General features: G+C 41.5%; 1 protein-coding gene across 1 annotated transcript in view; it reads left to right on the forward strand.

The window, feature by feature from the left end:
• Positions 1 to 21,483, forward strand: part of bsna (bassoon presynaptic cytomatrix protein a) — a 123,440-nt gene extending 101,957 nt beyond the window's left edge. Inside the window, 6 exon segments of the mRNA XM_056423694.1 lie at positions 3,216 to 3,309; positions 4,079 to 4,210; positions 4,570 to 4,625; positions 5,838 to 5,981; positions 6,331 to 6,424; positions 14,563 to 21,483. Coding sequence (XP_056279669.1) covers positions 3,216 to 3,309; positions 4,079 to 4,210; positions 4,570 to 4,610 — 267 coding nt within the window. The 3' untranslated portion in view covers positions 4,611 to 4,625; positions 5,838 to 5,981; positions 6,331 to 6,424; positions 14,563 to 21,483.
• Positions 21,484 to 22,079: the final 596 nt, after the last annotated feature.

A 22,079-nucleotide genomic window follows, 5' to 3' on the forward strand; every position in this document is an offset into this window, starting at 1 on the left:
GAGAGAGTTCTACAGGGCGTGAAACCGTTGAGAGGTAAACGGGTGGGGCAGCGCAGTCTGCGCGGGGGGATTCAACTCGGCGAGACAGGGACGCCGCGGTGCGTGAGGATCCCCTCGTGGGACATCTGCACTCTGTCGGCTGGCCCTCGCCGGGCACATTTTCTCCGTTGCGGTGCGCCACGACCGGCTCTAGGTCGGCTTGGAAAGGCTCAGGGCGAAGGTGGCTCGTGGGCTCTGGCCGCGTGCTTTTTTACAGCACAAGCTTCTTTTTTTTTTGAATCATTTCTTACCATTGGCGGCCTGAAATGCCTATCTCTAACGTTTTATTGAAACGTCTCTGATAGTAATTCTCGCAGATTTGATGTCATCTGATTGGCCAAGTTTGATCGGCCGTTTTGAGAACGCCGATCAAAACCGATAATGGGAATAACGGCCGATATGGATCGGCGCCAATCAGATCGGAGCATCCTTAAAAAATACATTCAAATCAAATGTACAGAAACTTATATTTTTCCATCTTTGCATAGTATGTGATTGTATCTACTATATATACCTCCTCTGTTAGTGTTATGTTGTTGTTGTCTTGCAGAACTAAACAGATTATCTTTCTTACAACACACATGCACGCAATCACACACATACCTTGGACATTTTTAGGTTTTGTCAACTAAATATTACTGTGATCTTTAAATAAAACGCTTGTTATATTTGTTTTTCTGGGGCCACAAACAAAATGTTTCATGATTATGACAAACCTGTCGTTTAATATGTTGTAATCTTCACGTGACAGCACATCATGATGATCATGTTGTTGTCTCTCTCTTTATCCAGCCTCCTATTAATAATTATACATTTTCTAACAACCAATTGCTAGCTAGTTTATATTCCTCAAGTCTTTACCATCAGCCCTTGCTTGTGTCCTTTCATGCTCCAAAAGATAAGAGCGAGTCCATCTCCTCCAAGTTCAGATAGTTTATTTAAATTCTGTTATTAGGCCTTATTCAATTTAATTCAATTCAATTCAGTTTATTTGTATAGCCCATTTTCACAAATTAAAAAGTTGCCTCAGAGTGCTTTACAATCTGTACATAAAGACATCCCTGTCCCAGAACCTCACATCGGATCAGGAAAAACTCCCAAACAACCCTTCACGGAGAAAAAAGGGAAGAAACCTTCAGGAGAGCAACAGAGGAGGATCCCTCTCCAGGATGGACAGGTGTAATATATGCCATGTGTACAGAAGGAATCATTATACACAAATTAAAACACAGTAACAACACAATCAATGAATATGACAGAGTGTATGAATAGTTGGTAGTAGGCATATTCCACGATCCAGACCTCCATGATCTAACACTGTGATTAACACAGAGGCAACTGATAACTAAACGTAGCTGATCTACTGCCTGCTAGACGCTCAGGAAATTGAACTCTAAATGTTGGATTGCACCCTGCATTTACTCCATAATCCTAAATCCATGTATTTGCTATTGGAGTTTAAAAATTTGATTGTGACGTTTGACACAAAGATTCAAAACTCTTCCTGAAAATGTCGTGAACGAGTTGCAGATAAAGTTCGTAAAGTCACTGTCACCATGACCCGGAATTATTCACGATGGTTTAATTTAGTGGTTGAAATGCGTTCTTGATTTCTTATATTGCTGCATCGTTGTACTTTTAGTGGGAAAGTGGAGTAAACTAATTCATAAAGCCTGATGTCAAATTATGCAGGAATTTGCTTGGAAATTCTTCAGAAAGCTCTGCTGTGGAGTCGCTCCTGCGCTGTAAAGTGTCATTTGATTATTATTCAGTCTGCAAACCCATACACTATCACTCATATGTTCAGTCCATTGTGTAGTTAAAAGCCTTTATGAAGTGGCTGTGGATAATAAAACGCTGGATGCTGCTTAACAATGCACCGCCTCTTCGTTGCTGCAGCTAAATTGAATTTTGCGTCTGTCGAGTCAAGTATTTTTATGGAGTGTTTAGAAACAGGAGTGGCAAAAAAAGCTTCAGGGAAAACAGATGACACAAAGTAGGACCATAAAAGCTGGGCCATGTTTCCTGTGAAGAGATCGTACCAACTGGTGTAACGATGGATATCAGTAAAGGTCTGCTCTGAGTCTTTCCTGGAGCTCCTCTCTGTTTCGTGCATGCATGTCGAGGGCAGAGCTGGAAAGAAACACAGCAAACGCTTTCAAACTGCTCACCGTGACTCAGCAGATATCAAAATGTCTAAACCAGTGCACTCCGATAAAGAGATGAAGTTGGACAACAATGGAACATCCACAGCCATATTTACAATATTTTCATTGATTTACATTGCTGTCAGATGACTGTTCCCAACAATAATACAACAATGCCAATATTATCTTGAATTAGAGACATACGTTAAACCACAATGATAAATAAAGAATGTATTAATTGAATTGATTAATAAAAAGTTCCCTTTGATTTTCTTGGAGGCTTCTGCATACCATGTCTTTTGTATGATCAGTGATTGCTGAGTGATAGTCTCATTTCAAGCGTGTAGTGCAATTTTCCAATTTTAACAATAATACAATTATATTTTATATTTTTTCTCCAATACATTTAAAAATATTATTTGCCTGGTGTGATCAACAAGTCTTCCTTCAATCATAAAACTTTGAGCAAACCAAGAAAAGGAAGAACACTGACAGATGTTGACACTCATCCTTCATGTTATTCAGTAAGATCAGATGTCACAGCACGATAGGGGAGCAGCTTTCTCTGTCACCTTCTGTCTGTCTCTCAACCTCTTACTTGTCCTTCTCTTTTCTCTGTGTCTTCTGTGTTGTGAATATCCAAGAGCTATTTCTCCCCCGCTGTCTCAAACTACCATGAAGATGTGCAGGGGGGCGGCTGTAGCTCAGTGGGGTAAGTGGGGTCGTCCTGCAACCCCAAGGTCGTCGGTTCGATCCCCGCTCTCCCCATTAGTTGCAAGTCAAAGTGACCTTAAGCAAGGCACTGAACCCCCAGTTGCTCCCCGGGCGCATCACTGCAGCCCACTGCTCCTTAATAACTAAGGATGGGTTAAATGCAGAGAACACATTTTGTTGCATGTGTACCTGTACTCTGTGCAATGACAATAGATTGAATCCAATATAGTACTGAGATGTTTGTATCAGTAAATGATGAGCATCGGTGGCTCCTGCTGTTTTTTCCCCTCATCGTCTGTTCCTCTGTCTTTGCAGGCCAAGATGGACATGCCTCCAGTAACAGCGATTGGAGCAAAGGCAGCGCCGGTCATGGCCACTAAAGTCGCACAGCCACCACTCACAGGCATAGGTACAGCATCATCATCGCACACAGAGGCTCCCAGCGCTCTCACGTCTTGCCCACTGATTCTCTATTATGTAATCGGTGTGCTGTCTAATCTAATCGGGGATTAATCTGCAGATATTAATCATAGTGGAGGAGTTTCACTTCGTGGCACAGTATGTTAAGTAATTACGTAATGACTTGGTCAGTTAGTTGATTTGGTATTAAGTCATTTGATTTATTTGTACAGTCGGTGACGCGTCTCTTGGATATTTCTGGATATTTTTTATTCCTAAAAACGAAAATTCAATGCTGATGCAGGAAGTACTACAAGTATTATGAATGGTAAATGCATGTATATCAGTCCCACATATGACCATAAACAGATTTGATCAACAGTTAATTGGCAACAATAGTGAGAATTATTTCAATATTTTTTTGAAACAAAAATCAAATGCAATTGCTGAGATGGATAGCAAACAAATCTTGGGTCTCAAGTAATGACTGAAGCACATCTATTTTAAAAAATCGGGCCACTAAAAAGCAGAACCCATTTGATGCCTCCTGCCTGATGAGCCGGCCTCCTGTCATGGCCCACTTGGCACAACAGATGTTGTCTTAGAAAAAGAAAAAAGTACGCACACTGTCAGAGACCACCTCATATTAGCTTTGCACAAATGCTGACCTAAATTGTCTGACATCAATTGTCCTTTGGATATGTCTCTGTCTTTTCCTTTCCTCATTTCTCTCTCCTCTGTCTGTCATCCTCTCTTCATCTCTCCATTTTTCTGTCCAGGCTCCAAGGCAGGTCCTAGGCCAGGAGGTATTGGCAGTGCAGCAGCAGGTCAGCCTGGCATGGAGGGAGACAGCATGTTGTCCAAGATGCTCCCTGGATCTGCCGCTGAGCAGGCCGGCAAACTGGGAGAAGGTACACCAATCATGAAACAAAACATGACTACCAAAAAAAAGACACAAAACAACTGCAGAGCCAAAACATGAATAAAAAAAAGACACAAAACGACTACAGAGGCAAAACATGAATACAAATATACACAGAACTACTACTGAGACAACATAAATGCAAAGATACATAAAACGACTACTGAGACAAAACATGGCGACAAAGAGACACAAAACGACTACAGAGACAAAACATGAATGCAAAGACACACAAAATTACTACTGAGACAAAACACAACTACACATCAACAAGTAAAAGCCTTATCATTAATAATGCAAACAAATTTGAATATATTTAACTTCTATTTATTTTTCTCTTTCCTTCAGCTATCACCGGTTTTGGCAAGAAGTTCAGCTCCTTATTCTGAGGTGTTAAAATTAAGGTTGGTATTTTCCACTGTTCTTTCTCTTATGTATCCAAATAAGTCATTTGTAATGGCAGACAGCTCACTGCAACACTGAAAAGAGACAAAGAAACTGGAAGGTGATTTATTATCTACTGTGGCTTTAATTTTATGGAAAAGGTTGTAGCCGAGGTTCTCACATTCAAACAGCTTCCCTTCAACAGTATGGTCTTGTTTTTTCACCCAAGCTGAAGATTGCGCTTGTTATTTATTAACTTCTTTTTCTTTTATGTCCAACTCTCTTAATATATTGTCCATTCTCATGAAGGCGTTGTCTCAGGAACACTGGAAGGGAATTTCCTCAAATTTGGCACAAACATGCACTTGTATTCTGAAAGGACCTCACAAATCCCTTTTTGGACCATAATTCAAGTTTCCGCACGTTAATTATGACAATTTCACACAAATGTCTAATAGAATAAAATGATAAACTGATGACATTTTGGATGGACATGAACGTAAAATACAACATGACTGATTGGCGGGGACATTCAAGTGTGAGGTGGTAATTCTAGTTAGTCAATAATTCATGTACAAAAGAAACTTCTTATTTTTTCTTCAGTGAAAAAGTGCATCCGAAGATGGGCAATCAAAATAAATCTCTGAGACGCTGCTGGTTCAATGTCTGCTGGGATGTTGACAGATCGTTACAGGGTGTTCTTGTAGGCAGTAGAGAGTGGGCCGCTTAAAGATGTTTACTCAGAACAAGCAGCGTGTCTTTATCTGAGTGTTCACTGACTGTGCTTCTTATTGTCCTTTTATTATTGAGCCTTTCCATTCCATTATCCATACCGGTTGTCCTCATTAGGTTTGCGGGGCACTGGAGCCAATCCCAGCAGACATAGGGCGAAGGCAGGGTTCACCCTGGACAGGTCGCCAGTCCATCCAGGCTTTATTGAGCCTGTGCATTGAAAATGGTCCATGCTGTGTCTTGTTATTTAAATGGTCTACATTCAGGAATCCGAACGATGTGCAGCTTGACTTGCATTTTGCTTATCAAGACAGTTCTTAAATGTCGAAAGTCTTCTCTAAATTGGAAGTCACACGTGAAATAACCGACAGTGCCTGCTGTGGCTTTGAGGTCCAGCAACAACACAGCATTTCAGGGGAGTTTTAACATGCTGTCATCTCTAACATGAATTTCAAAATGAATATCCACTAAACTGACTGAATGTCTCCATGTATTTGCAGGGCTCTGTAAATGTTAAATGACCAAGTCACGAGGCCCCGTACCAGAAAAACCTGTGAAGTCCCCGACCCGCCAGCTTGTTTACTAAGAGAGAGAGAGAGAAAGAGAGAGGAGAGAGAGAGGAATAAAGAGAGATGAGCATACTGGTGAGTACTAATTGTCAACATGCAACATACTTTAACTTGCAAACACTGTATCTCTTGGTAGGTCATTGTTTTGTAAGTCACCCACAAATAATATAAGAAACGGTGTACAGTAATTGGTTTTATAAACATTTTGTCTTTCAACTTTATCCCATGTTGGACAGTAATCATTTTCTAAAAGATTATGATGATATTCCATATAACTTCATGCAGCCTTCTGGGATTAACAACCATTCCTGTGGACAAACTCCATTTGGACAAACTGGATGGAGTCAAATAATGTCCAAATATGTATCAGAGGGTGGATGTTTTATAATAAGAAAAACTAAAATGTGTCTGCTTCCTCTTGCAGCCAACGAGGACTGGAATCCTCTGGATACTTCATGTCTCAGGCCTGAGCACACACTGGCAGAGAGAACATGTGGCTCTCTCTGGCAGACCGGACAGTAAGTTACTTTTCACTTCACCGAACTCATCCCATCAAGATCTGTTTTAAATCACACGTACAACCTTGAAGTTTGGGTCAAACTGTTCCGTAAACCATGATTTATTTCCGCTGTATTGCTGTAAGCCACATGATGTCTTCCACTAGGGAGCAACACAGTCAGACATTTTCAAATCCTGTATATAATGACACAGGTGGAGTTAGTTGAACACTTCAGCTTTAAGTTGTTCTCATAGACTTCCAAAACAATCAGACTTTTTGCCGGAGGAGTCTCCCCCTGCTGGCCAGTTAAAAGAATGTGAGTTTGAGGCACTTCCATCTTGGCTGAAGGTTGTCGCTAGTTTTGATATCGAGACCACCAAAAGCGAAACTATTTTTCGCGTCGCCCAGAACGCGTGAGTTTACTCGCTCGACCATTCACCGTGTTCTCGCCATAACCGTCGAGACGCTCCGCGAGGGGCGGGGCTTATCTCCGTGTCTCGTCTTCGTAAAGACCGTTATCATTTCCTTCATCCACCAGAATAACTAACCACTAGTTCTGCTTTATATTTGTTGTGGACATCCCACACACTAACGCCCTCGTGTTTGGGTTCATGACATCACCCGTAGGCTCACTCAGCTTGGTCACTTTCACCGATGAAGTTACTGTTACGTCTGAAAGACTTCCGCTTCCAGCGCTACGAGAGCGGAACTCAAGAGCTGATTGGCCCGAGTTGCGAGATGACCGCCTCAAAGTTGAAATATTTCAGCTCAGGGCGAAAATTGCGCCGCTGAAAACGCGCCACTGTAAACGCGTCGCCCACATCGCGTCGCCCCAAAGCGCCGCCTGGAAAAATATCGCGTCTATCGCAGCCACACGCGTCTGTACGTTGACTTTTCATGAGATTCGGTCGCGCGAAAAAATAGTTTCGCTTTTGGTGTGAACGCACCTTTACTCTGGTCAACAGAGGACAGCAGTATGATAATATGTGCTGCAATGTACCAACAAATGCCGAGAGGACGACTGCAAGTTAGTGAACATGGATGGAACAAAAGACTTTAAAACTTTGCTTTGCAAAGAAAATCAACAAACAAATTCAACACATTAGTTTAATTCACACAATGCACTTAAAGTAACTATATATTTAGTTTGTTGACAAGAACACTCATCATTAATCTTACCCTTAAGAGACTAATCTTGTACTCTGAGCACAAAAGCACAATTTAAATGTACTTATCACTTTGACTTTGGGCCATTTGTACATCTGTATTTATCCCTCTCCGTATCTCACTTTTCGTCATGAGACGAGCTGCCTGTGCTGTGAGGTCCTACAGCTCCACCTGAAGCCAGTTGTGTCACTGCTTTTGTGTGGTTTTTTTGCATACGTTGTCTTGTTTTCTGCTACGGATAATCACTGGCATCTTCTGTAAGATTAAATGCCTGCAGCCAGCCTGGCCAGAAATAAATCAGCAAAAGTAATTCTTGTTCCAAGAGCATGCCCGTGATTCATGAACCGCTGTCTGATTGTATCCTATTAGAGTAAATTGACAATGTAACATTAAACAGAGAGAATAAGCATCAGACATGTAGCTCATTTGGTCTTGTGATGCACTGCAGGATCAAAGTAACATGCTGCTTAGAGATGAAACTCAGTGTCCTGAGTGTCTTTAATCACCTCTAAATGTGAAACTCTGAGCCTCACCAACCAAGAAGTCTCTCAGACCGCCTGATTTGTTTCCTTTCTTGTTCTTACTGTGATCTTGTCGCACATTTGTTTTGTAAAATATATAAATGTCCAAGGTATACTTGGGGCTTTATTTATTTATTAGCATTATTTACAGAAGTATTCCTGAGGTGTGATGAACACCTTGAGACGTCGACCTAAATATAAACCGGTGAGACCAGATTTACCTTACACAACACCAAACTGAAAAGACAGCCGCAGAAGTGTGTTCCAAACCATTTTCAGTTGAGGGCAACATTAGCTAGCTCACTATCTTGTTGATCTTCAGTTGGCAATGTAAGAACGGATTAAATTTAAATATGTTGACAGTGAATATTTTGAAGACACATTCAACGTAAAACTGCATTAGCTAATACAAAACCTATGGCACGGTGGCTCAGTGGTTAGCACTGTCGCCTCACAGCAAGAAGGCCCTGGGTTCGAATCCCGGTCGTTCCAGGTCCTTTCTGTGTGGAGTTTGCATGTTCTCCTCGTGCCTGCGTGGGTTTACTCCGGGTACTCCGGTTTCCCCCACCATCATAAAGACATGCACCGCAGCCTCACCCCGGTCGTATGGATGTAAATGAATGTTGGTGGTGGTCGGAGGGGCCGTAGGCGCTGATTGGCTGCCGTCAGTCTGCCCCAGGGCAGCTGTGGCTACTGATGCAGCTTACCACCACCGGTATGACTGTGTGTGTATGACTACTGGACTCTGGACTCTGTAAAGCGACTTCGGGTGCCTTGAGAAGCGCGATATAAAATAAATGATTATTATTATTATTATTATTGCAAATGAGTTAAGTTAGAAATGTGTCATGTCTGGATGAACTGCTTGATTTTATATATATATATTAGGGCTGTGAAATGATTACAAATTTTAATCAGATTAATCACAGGTTTCTGTGGATTAATCATGATTAATCACATATATACATTCAGGGTTTTTCCTGGGTCAAAATGGGTCTTCGGTGCTCCAAAAAAAGTTTTGGCGCGCTGCGCGCGCACCATCTGTTCATTGAGTGAGTGAGCAGCAGCTGGCCGCTCGGTCCATTCGCGCACCTCACAGTTGCGTATTGATCAGACAAGAAGACACGCTTATCAACTCCAGTATCTCCCCTATTATAACAGGGGGAATCTCCACCCGTCACCCTGTAATTTCCGTCTACCCCCTCCCCCCCGTCAACAATTCTCGGCTCGCGCGACAGAGCGATGCGCGCGCCGGCATCGAAGCTCTGCGGCGACCGCGATCGACATATTGAGCACCCCTGCATTAAAACATTAAAGAACCGAGAGTTTTTTTCAGCGTGAGAAATACGATGTGTGGCGGGAGTGCCTGAGTTAAGACCGAAATGCGTGAGTCTCACGCTCAAGGCGTGACACTTGAGAGCCCTGCATTGCTCACCAGTGCGCGCGCCAGCATCGGAGCTCTGCTGCGCGAGCCGAGAGAAGAGTTGTTGACGGGGGGGGGGGGGGTTCAAGTGACTTTTTTTCGTCCGGATGTGCGCGCACACGCCGGCATCCGAGCTCTGCGGCGCGCGAGACGGAGATCGGAGTCGTGTTAACGTGACACGTAGAGACAGAATGACATGCTGCTGGAGAGACGACCAACAACAGACGGATTGGAAGCTCATTCTTCGCATGCGTTAAATGCGTAAAAAAAAAAAAAAAAAAGTTACACCTGTAATTGAATTAACTGAGTTAACGCGTTATTTTTCACAGCACTAATATATATGTATATATATATAATATATATACATCTATATTTAAAAAGGTAACATATTCCAATCAGGAGCCTGAAACAAACACTTTTCAACCAACTTATTTCAATAGAAAGGGGACTTAAAGAGGATCTAATGAAGGCATCTTAGTTTGACGAGTTAAGAGCAAAAAATAGCTTCAGATGAATTTACAAATACTTTTTCATGATATGGCTCAGGTGTAGAGATGGATTATGTGAGATGGGGCAATGAAAATAAAAGCTGCAATAGGAAAACCTGTTTCAGTCTTTTGTGCAGTGGGTTACAATACATTCTTCTTTTGCTCCCGCTTTCTCCCTGTGGCGTCTTTCCTCGCTCTCTCTGTCAAGAGTTTCACTTTCTCCTTCGCTCTCAGCATGTCTCGTCGCTTCCATCACTGTATGTTCGCAGTCTTAGCTTTTTCCACTTTTATAAAAAATCTCTTAAAACTGCAGGGCCAAACTGTGAGAAGCAACATGTCCTTTAAGCCATGTTGTGGCCTCAGTGGGTCCACTAGCTGTTTTTTGTGTACCAACCCTTTGGAGGCCTGTGTTCACTGGATGTATTCTGCTGGCCACCTGTAAATATACAGCATGTTCATCTTAGTCAGGCACAGTGGGAGAGAAAACCAGAAGGCAGTGATTCCAAAAAGATGCAGACAGTAAATACTCATTTGGGAAGCAAACTGGACCTACATGTACTGTGGCAACCCAGGGGACATGGAGGCAAGATTCAGAACAAAATCAGGAGATTCAGAGACAGTCATAGCGCAACATAAAGTGTCCTTTAATAAAACAGATAGGGAAAGGGGGGGGATGGGTGTCTAAAGTCAACGAATGATTCCTCCTAGTCGGGGTCTTTGGCCTTCGGTCTCACGCCTGGTGTGAGAAGGCTCCTTTCTCCTGTGTGGGCAGAGGAGAGAGGTGAGTGTGCTCGGTTACCAGTGGCGGTTCGTCCATAGGGGGCGCTAGGGCGCCGCCCCTCTTAAAATTTGTAGATGAAAAAAAAAAAGAAGAAGAAAAAAAAACAACAACATCCTGTCAAAAAACATTATATGCCAAATCATTTAAATAGTAAATATACCGTGTTGACGCGCTAAATGTGTGTGGGAGACCGTCAGCCTGTCAACAACCACTTAAGTTAATGTGAAAAAATTAGGGCTGTCAATCGATTAAAAAAAATTAACTAATTAATCGCACATTTTGAAATTGCGATTAATTAATCGCGATTAATCGCGCTTAAAAGTGTTTTCCTTCTTTTTAAAGACAAAACTTCACACAGAGCTGTGTTTTCTAAGAGGCTCCTACATATACAGTGCCAGCGAGGTATTTAATATCGTGGATGATAAATTGTTTCTTCAGTGAAACATCAGATTAGTAAAAAAAAAAGTATATTGAGACCCCATTGGTCCTGTCATCTTTAACATTGAACAGCAGCAGAACCAGTGGCCTTGGTAACTGACTGACATTCAAATATGTCACGTTAACCCTCTGGAGGCTGTGGGCATTTTATACATTTTACAAAACAAAAAAATTCACCGTTTAAAGTCTTTTGCATGTGACACACCCCCACGTGTTATACATCAAACATTCCAGAACAATCTCAGCTCTGAAATAAGGCTCATTGTCCTCACGCCGTGTTCTCTGGTTCTCTGACTGACAGGCTCCTAAATGAGCCTAACCTGTGAGATGGGAGGTCCTTTGTGATTTACTGAGTGTTCATTGGTTGTTTTTTTACCGAAATGTTGACAGACAAACGGATTGACAAATCACGGTGAAGGTTTCGTGTGACGAGTTCTTTCCGCGCCGCGTCACCCGACACGTCGCCCCTTCGTTCCTCTGTGTATCAGAGGGGGAGACGGGAGGAAGGAGGAGCAGGAGGAAACCCGACTGATTCATCCACGAGTTAAACTGATTTCTGCTCCTTATTTTCGCGGAGAAATAATTGTTTTAAAAACGGAAACAGTGTCAAACCGTATTGCTGCGGTTTAAAAAAAAAAATTTTTTTCGTTAATTGCGTTAAAATATTTTAGTGCGTTAACGCGGCCAAATTAATCGCATAGATTAACGCGTTAACGCTGACAGCCCTAGAAAAAATATAATATATCGCCATTATCACGGAGAGAAGCCCCTCCCCTTTTTGGAGGCGATCTAACGTGTGTGTACGGCATCGATAAAACATTTCAGTCGTTTCGGCAAGGACCGGCTTCTCATTGGCGGATGAAACGTGAATCTTGGGTCGCAAAAATGTGCGCTCGTTGGCCAATGACATCGTTTTATTATTTCACGTGACTGGACTATTTGGCAGATCAGAGACGTATCGTTCCCTCAGCCCAGAGAGCTCCAGGAGCTACGGGAGCAGGTTGCTAACGGAGCTGTCAGCTGGTGCTCAGTGAGGAATGCGCTGTTTAATTTCCCCTGTCTGTTGTTCCAAAGGGACTGAAACTCTCTGGACTACAACGGGGTGAGGGATCTAAAGAGCTGCAGACAAGTGTAAAGCACGAATCTTGCCGCAGTTATCTAGCTAAGAGCATGGAGCTAACTCGCTAACAGCATGAAGCTAACCCTGTTTACAGTCAGCAGAAGGAGACCGAACTGGCATCGAAACACAACGAAGAAGTTCTGAAAAACAGACACATTCCCTCAAGAATAATGGAAACAGGCTGGTTACAGACATGATTGACTTTAATCAGAGAGTAAAGTGACCACTTTAAAGAGAGGAGGCTACTTTTCTTTACAGTAGTGGGTCTACTCTGTCACCCAATGTAACATGTGCTGCTTATAGTTAGGGCTGAATCAGGTTTGCCCTGGTCCAGCCCCTTGATATGCTGCTATAGGCTTATAGCTGCCGGGGGACGTTTTAGGATGCACTGAGTACCTATCTCCTCTTTTTTTCTCTCCTTAAGGATGAATTTTCATCTCTCAATCACACGTTACTAACTCTGCTTTCTCCCCGGAAGTCCTTTTGACTTTACGTCTCATGGGGTCATCGGACCCTATGAGACGGCATAGATCCTATCTGCCTGATGGATCGTCTGGGTCGTGGAATTCCTGCTCATGACTACGCCACTGTCCTGTTGAGACTCCGCCCACTCCTCCTCCCCACCGCCATCTGCCTGATGGATCGTGGAGGTTTCCATCGTGGAATATGCCTACTATGAACTATTCATACACTCTGTCATATTCATTGAATGTATTTTAACTCTAAATCTGTCCTTCTGTACACATTACATCTATTGCATCTGTCCATCCTAGGAGAGGGATCCTCCTCTGTTGCTCTCCTCCAGGTTTCTTCCCTTTTTTTCCCCCTGAAGGGTTATTTGGGAGTTTTTCCTGGTCCGATGTGAGGTTTTGGGGCAGGGATGTCTATGTGTACAGATTGTAAAGCACTCCGAGACAAATTTGTAATTTGTGAAATTGGGCTATACAAATAAACTGAATTGAATTGAATCTCTGACTCTATTCTGCTCTGAACCTCTTTTATTTTGCAAACCTCTGAAACCCAACCCAATGTTCCTTAACCCTTGTGTTGCCTTAGGGTCATTTTGACCCGACTCAATATTACACCCTCCTCCCGCTTTAGGATTAATTTGACCCCATTCAATGTTTAATGTCGGTGTTCTTTCAGTAGTCAACAAACAAACATAAAGTGCCTCACACTTAAACTTGGAAAACAATATTAATTCTAATAATTTTCTGCAGGTTTTAATTGCTGGCGTCAAATTGAACCCAAAGGGTAAAATATGTTAGTAAATATAAAGGTAACAGGAGGGTGAAACATTGAATCGGGTCAAAATGACCCAAAGGCGGGGGGAGGGTGTAATATTGATTCGGGTCAAAATGACCCTAAGGCAACACAAGGGTTAAAGCTGCTCTGAACCTCCCATGCCCAAAGTTACAGTGTGTTGATAGTTGTTATTGGACAGTGTTGAGCACGGTGTGTTCTTGAAATAAAGCTTTGTTTTTTACAATATTCTACTCAAAACCTCTTTTCTTCTCATTGTTGAGTGATATTTAAACTGCGCCCCCCCCCCCCCCCCAAAAAAATTTCACCAGCCGCCACTGTCGGTTACCTCCTGTCCGATGCAGCTCCTCTCCTGAGGATACAACGATCCTTGTTGTCTCCTCTTCAGTCTTCAGCCTACCACTCCCATGTGCCCATTGGCTGCAGCACCTGCACTGGGAAGTACACACCCTTGATCACCTCCCACAACCTGATTTTAGGGATCCGCCCCCTGTGCTCTCTCTGCTCGGCTTTACTCCTGGTTTGCCACAGTACCAGGAAACAGGAGGTACATGGGATTAAAGACTCCATACGCTTCAAAAGTATTTGATCTTATTTGCCAAAGAATGAATAGATAGTGTGCTCATTTACAAACGTTAGTTACACATGTGCAAAAATGTTGTCAACTTGTAAGGATATTTTGTATTTTGTATATATGTTTTTTTTCATGAAGAATTTTGGCAGCGAGAGCATTTGCAAAAGAAACATGAGCTGGATGACTGAGAGCCTTCTGTCCAGTATGATGTAGATCAAAAGTGCATTTCCTTAACGTATCCACCATCTAGTGGCCAACCATCTTCACTTCAAGACAGCAGTTTATATGTGCAAAATCATTTTTGCTACGGTGTTCATACGTGATACATTATATTTGGTATGGAAAAGGTGGACAACTAATGACCTCTTCGTTTATTTTGCAGATCATGTCGAGCCAACATCCATCTTTAGAAGGACTGCATCCAGGGACCCCAGCCAACGAACGCGGAGCCCGAGAACCGACCTGTAGCAGTTGAACACATCTCCACCCATTCACCATCAAAGAGCTACTGGCTGCCAAAAACTACAGCGAAATTAAAAGAAACAGTTTTTGTTTGTGTTTTTGCTGTTTCTCTTCCGTGCCAGGAGAGGAAGCTCTACTTACATCACAAGAGATCCACTCGGCTGTAGCAGAGAGTGGAAACAACTAATACATGGCTGAAGCAATTCTACTCCTATATGCTGACGACTCAACAGTTCATAGGAGAGCTGCTTGTTCCTGCTTTGCGGGAAATGGCACCTTCACCACATTTATGGTGGCATGCAAGGATCCTTGATTTCACAGTCCTGTGCTCAAACTCGGAATAAGAGCAACTAACCGGCCTCTCTCCTCTTTTTTATCTCTTCTCCCAAGTAAACAATGAGTGGGGGAGCTAAGGAATACAACTTGCTGTGGTACTGCAGGTTTTTCTGATACTAAAGACCTCTTGTTACTTCACCTGTTGTGATGAAGTTAATTGAAATGTCACGTTGGATGAATACGACAATGCTAGCAGCGTTCGCATCTCTTTCCACGGTTTATTTCTATCTACATTCCAGTTTGGAACTGTTAATACCTTTTGCTCCCTCGGTTCCTCACCTCTCTGCGTTTCTTCAATGCTGATTCTTCTTTCTTTCAATCCCCACCCAACGATCCTCAACTCGCCATGTCTTTAAAGAAGTATATAGTAAAAAAAAAAAAGTAGGAATTTGGAATGCATGGAACTTTATATCCAAGACCTTACACTGTTCATCATCACTTAACAGAAGCCAACAAGACACTGGCAAACACATCTTAGCTAGACGACGTAAACAATAACAAAGAAATGAGATTTCCGAAGCAACACACAGGAATTGGGCCACGGGAATAAGAAGAGCCTTTGGTTTTTTAAGAGAAGAAAAAAAAAACGATATGTGGTGTAGACGGGTTGTTATTCAGCCATTGCAGAGCCATTAAGACAACATTTACCTGCAGTGCTTGTGGTGATGGGGTTTCTCCGACTACTCCACAACATATGGCTCTCAGATATTTCTCATGTTGTTGTTGGTTATCATTCTGTTCTCTCTTAATTTGTTCTAATTTTGTTCTTATATGCCTGGTTTTTATGTTGCAGGTTACCAATATCGCCATAATCATTCTTAACTACTCTTGTTTTGAAGTTAAACTGGCATATTTTTTATTACACCGTGAAACACATATTTTCATTACACCCTTTTTTTATGTAGTGTTATTAACCGGAACACTGGCCACAGTGAGATTTATTTATATTTATATTCTTTGTTTTTGATAATTGTTTGTGACATTTTTCATTTATTTATGCTTTGTGATGTTGTGTTACTACATTCATCATGCCCCCTGTCAATTTTCTGACTAGTTATTATTAATACTTATATAAGCAATAGAGTAAGTGGTAAGAAAGTAGAAAGCACAATATTGTGTCATTTTAAAAGTTGGTGGTAAAGAAACGTATTGCCTCCATCTGTCTTACTTACCACTGATGTACCACTTAAGTCTGACTTAATTGTACCGCGAAGGTACTCTAACATTGTGCTACTGCTGGACTAATACATCAGAGAGCAGGTGCTCATCTACAAACAAGAGTGTGATGCCACCCAGATCTTCTCCTCCATCATGTCTTCAGTCAGCCGGTCAGTGGATCGGAGTGATGCGCTGCTTATAATCGCTCACTTGAGTCTGATCTGAAAGCACTGCAGGGCAGCAGAGAGGCACTAAAGCGCAGACCAGTCACACAGCGCGGCCCAACCGGACTAGTTGTCGTCACCTACGGGGGTTTGGGTTCCAATATGATCATTCTGACCCTCCGAGATCGATGTTCATCGATACGTACATCAGTGCGTATCAGTGTGTGTCTTCACTCTGTCAAATGTGCACAGCACACGTGAAAGCACACTCGTAAATGGTGTTAAAAGAAGAAAAAATTAAAAAAGAGTCAGCATTCATGTGACTGAGGAACCAAAAATAACACACTTGGTTGTGTCACAAAGTCCCTCTGCTTTTTTTTTAGCTCTTCATTTTCTATTGTGATGGCGTCCAGACTTGTAACCCAACCCCCGAAAACCTCTCTCTCAGACTGTCAGTTGTCTTGGAAACTTCTCAGGTCAGTGTTCTCCCTGCTGTTGCTCCTGCAGTGCATTGTGGGATCTGAGGTTCGGCACTCAAAACTCTGTCAGGCCAAACATTGCGAGGCCTTCAGCAAAACCAACGAACCAACCAACTTCTGCTGTATATTGTCTGTGTGAACGCTCGCTGGGGACCGTCGCATGCTGCCCGGCGCAGAAAACCTCAAAGTAACCTCTATATTGTTCTGTTCCTAATGTTTGTATGTATGTGTGTGGGGGTCTGTCTGTAAGCGTGTATTTAACAACCATCATCCAACGTGGAAAAAGAAAAGAAAATGAGACAAACATGAGTTCAACCACAACAAACATGGTGGACAGAAGAGGCGACCTCTCATCTCCAGTCCTTCTATGCAATTAATCATATTTTGAAGAAGAAAAAAAAACAGAAACACGAGAAGGGAAGTGAATACACAAATGGGAATAGTCACACGATCATGATTAATCACACCTGATTCATGATCAGCTTCTTGATATCAGTAATGTCAAGATTGCCTTGGCATCCTCCATAGTTCAAGATAAGGAGATTATGTGAATGTGTGTCTGTATAAGATAGGTCAATAAAAAGTTAGGAAATAGCTACAAGGGGATTTGTATGACTTGTGTAAACATGGCACCTGCTTCATCGTCCCCTCCCCCTTCCTAACTGGGAATCTCTGCCAAAAGGGTCTCTCTAAAGATGTGTTGATGACAGCTGGGAAGTTACACTTAGAGTTGAGGGTTGCTGCCACAGATGTGCCACTGTTTTCAATCAAAACTTTTTATGAAGTCATAAAATACAACTCTCTACCTAAACAAGAAAATTAACTTGTCAAATCAGTAATTCCCATTTAAAATAGTCTGTTTGAAAGGAAAACTGCATTAAAGGAAAAGTAAAAAGTCTCTCAAAAAAGGCTTCTCTGTAAATAATAATCTCTTCGCTGGGTATAAGAGCCGGTATAAGAGAAGTATTTCCCAGAAATAACAAGGAAATAAAATGCATTTAAAATGATCAGTTGTCCAGAAAAGAAACAAAAGAGAAAAGTTGTCCAGAGATTTACGTAGAAAATAAAGATGTTTATGACTATAGACTAAATACAATATATATAAAGATTTAGAAGAAACTAATAAAAAGAATAACACATTAAGAATATATTCCCTGATATGGGTTGTGTCTGCTCAGGGGTGAAGAAGAAAAGATCCTCTCATTTTATTTTAATGACCAAAGGTCATGCTCATCGGATTTATCTGACTAAAAATACTGCTGAAGGCTACTAGTGAAGTACTATTCAAGGCATTCCTAAATAATATTTGTGTGTGTGTGTGTGTTTAACCCTTGTGTTGCCTTCGGGTCATTTTGACCCGATTCAATATTTAACCCTCCTGTCGCCTTCGGGTCAATTTGACCCGATTCAATGTTTAATGTCGGTGTTCTTTCGGGAGTCAACAAACAAACAAAAAGTACCTCACACTTAAACTTGGAAAACAATATTAATTCTAATAATTTTCTGGAGATTTTAATAGCTGGGGTCATATTGACCTCAAGGGTAAAATATGTTAGTAAATATAAAGGTAACAGGAGGGTTAAACATTGAATCGGGTCATATTGACCCGAAGGCGACAGGAGGGTGAAACATTGAATCGGGTCAAATTGACCCGAAGGCAACACAAGGGTTAAAGGTGCACTGCCACAACACACTTAAGATTTAAGAGCTAAATACACTGTGGGACATACATTTCTGGGGGGAAAAGTTATCTAAGTATATTTATGTGCATTGGTATTTATTTGAGTTGCAGCATGCTGTGAAAAAAAGTTTATTATATAGAATTTATTTATGAAATTAGGGATTGAAAATATGTGCTTCATGCAGTTTAAAAACAACACTTAACTTTCAACTCCTTTACAACTACACTTTAATTCAAGTTACTGAAACTGTAAAAGAAGTCAGTCTATATTTTTTGAGAAACATTTATGAGATGATTTATCTATGTCAGAATTTATTTTATCATACTGAGCGGGGATAGAGAGCTGGCTAGGAGCAAAGAAAGAGAGATTTAGGTTTCAAATCTATACACACAGAGTGAGAAATGATGTTAATGCCGATGATATCGTTCGATTTATGCACCACCACAATAATCCGATTTTTAAGAATCAGAAAATCTCTCCGCATTTACTCTGCCTGAACAGAGAAATATGTATTTTATGTTATCACAGTAAATCTGATCGGGGGGCTGTAAAATAATGTTAGTTGATGGGTAGCGTAACAACCTGTTCAACAGCACAGGTCACCATGTGTGTAGCTTGCTTTCAGTTTTTATAATATATTTTTTCAGCTTCTGTGGAGAGATTAAAGAGTTATTATTCTAGTTGTGTTTCATCTGAGAGACCACTTCCCACGAACACTGACATCCAGATCAGTGACTTCACTTGGAAGCTTCACGTTTGTGTCAAAGTCGAAACAAATAATATGGACGTTTAAAATTACCCAAAATTAATACCAACTTCCTCCATTGTATGTCGTATTTTTGGGAAGTTTGTAAAGAAATAATATGTTCAATAAAATATTCCTCAATCACTTTTGCCTCAGGAAAGCACACACTAAATGCAGCATCGCAACTGAGATGTTCAATAGACATTAGGAAAATAATAGGTGCATTACTTATGCAGGCGCAATAAATCAAATTGTTTTGTAACACTTTACGACACGAATGTGATCTCACCGTGGCCGCGGTTAACCAGTCGTAGTTCCATAATTGACTGACGCGGCCATGAAGGCACGAGGAACGAGATCTGTGTCAAAATGTGTCAAAAAAATTTCTGCTCCTGTGTGAGTACAGCCACTAAAGGTGACTTCCATATGCATAGCAGCAAGGGCTTTTCTATCCTTTTATCACTGAACAAAGCCATCCTGTTACTGCCCTCGAGCCAGTCGTGGTCACGGTCTATACTCTGCATGGGGTCTGTCTAAATCCAGGAGTGCAAGCTCAGACCACAGCAATCACCAGTGGGCCAAATCACCAAACATGGTTTTTCAAAGGTGTTTGAAGCACAAGTGTAGACTATTTAAAAAAAAGATCGAACTTCTTTCAAATCATGTTTTGGAGCAGAACTCCTGTGTTTATAGGGTTGCAACCGAACATAAAGGGGTTAGGTTTCCAGACGTGTAGCCAAGAGAGGTTTCTTCCACCAGATCTGTGTTTAAAAGAAGTCACATTTCCCAAACGCTTGACGTGTCTCTCAATCCGACATCAAGAGCCTCAGCAATAAGGTCGCATTCACACCATTTTCTTGTTACCCTTTGTGGCACTGATTTGGTATCTGCATTCAGTGTTTTTCCTGACGAAAGAGCCATGAAAAGGAGAAAGACAAACTGTTAGCGCCACAAAGAGTTCAAAAGAGTCGACGGTATTCAAATGCAGCTTGTAATGCTTTTGGGGAACCGGGACTGTGTGTGTTTCTGTGTTCTTATCCAAAAAGGTAGCATCAACAGATTGTACAGTACGTTGTGTAGACACTGTCACCACTGCTTTTGCTGTCAGTCGGCATATAGCAGGACCAGAGAAAGATTATACAATACACACAAATATATCAGAAATATATTTTAAAAAAGGAAATGTTTCAATCGCTGAGAGGTTGCAAAAAAACATTTAAAAAAGAGAGCAAGAATGTTGAAACAAACATAAAAAGTCCATCTTTCACTGTAAAACCATCAGGGAGCGTTTATTCATCTTTCTCATGTAATGCATCTGTAGAAATTACAAGTGCATGACCTGGACACCTCCCCCATCTGACCTAACCCCACACCCCAATCCTTTGACCTTTAACCTCCCGCCAGTGTAAATACTAGATGAGAACCAGAGTCTGCTTTGAACGAACAACTACATGTAAATGAAGGACATGTTCTTTACAACATGGAAATCTCCAACATGCTAACTCACCACAACACACACACATATACACACACACACACTCAGGCACGAGAGAGGCCTTTGCACACCACACACAGCGACACAAGCTGGAGCGTATGCAAGCCTGAACCTCCCTGCCTCAATGTGTGCTTTGTGTGCATAAAAACAGCAAAACCTACACAACAAACCAGAGCATTTGTTGATTTGATTAATAACCGACACAAGTGTGTACGTATGTGGCTGGCTCGTGCGGACTGTTTAAGACTCATTAAAAAAATATATATATATATATTGTATTCGGATATGAAGAAAAAAAATAGATAAAAACATATTGGTCTGTGTAGAGTATCTATACATGTTGTGTTTGTAAAATGAGATGACATAAAAAAAAAGAAAGGAAAAAAAAGTGGGCAAATATTCTTGCTTCCATGTAATTTTTGGGGAGATGGAGATTAAGAGGGTGAGCAAATTGGACAATGTGTAAAAAGTAGAAGAAAAAAAATATATCACATGATAACCCAACTGAATGAAAAAAAAGGGTGAAAACTAAATACAGAAAAAGGTGGAGAGCCTAAAAACGATTACAAAGTGTTCCATTCACTGTTGTAAGTGCAATGAGCTCAACTTCCTGTTCCCCCATTGTAAAACCTTGTGTATGTTTCCGTGTATTCCTCCTGTAAATGGGTGTAGTAGACCTGGTGCATCATGCCATGTAATGTGATGAATGACAAATTATGACCTTACAATACATTTCAATCAGGAAAATAAAGAAAAGACAAATAAAGAAAAACAGAAACTTCTGGGTCGGGTCTTATTTTAGTTTTTGACTTGTTTTGCATATTCAATAAAGTTTCAATTCAGTTAATTTTGTGTAGTGTTAGCATTTTTCAAAGTTGGATGTCTGGCAAAGTAATAATTTAGCCAACGACCTTCTCTTGTTCCAACGGGAGGATTTATTCTCTGATCACACGTACAATACAAGCTCGATGCGATTGCAATCACAGCGGGAGTTATTTTCGGTCAGCACGTCAAAACCCAAAACGACTCTCCCAAAACAAGTCTGGCTCTTCAAGCACCCACATTCCGTGACGTCGTCCTGACCTCGGATCTGCTCGTCTGCTCCTTTCTCACAGGAGGGGGGGGGGGGGGGGTGGGGGCTCGTCCCCCCTCTCTCATTGTAACAACATGATGTGTGTGTGTATGTGTTGCTTTGGGTGAGGCGGAGTAGCTAACCTTCGAGAGGCAGACATATACTTCAGATGCTACATGCTGTTTATTCTGAGGTTTGAAGGGACCTGGACAGGACAGTCCAATTCAATCATTCAGATTAATATTAACAGTAGCCCATTATCATAAATTACAAATTTGCCTCAGAGGGCTTTACAATCTGTACACA

The sequence above is a fragment of the Pseudoliparis swirei genome, chromosome 9 (genome assembly GCF_029220125.1).
Source record: "Pseudoliparis swirei isolate HS2019 ecotype Mariana Trench chromosome 9, NWPU_hadal_v1, whole genome shotgun sequence".
NCBI lineage: Eukaryota > Metazoa > Chordata > Actinopteri > Perciformes > Liparidae > Pseudoliparis > Pseudoliparis swirei.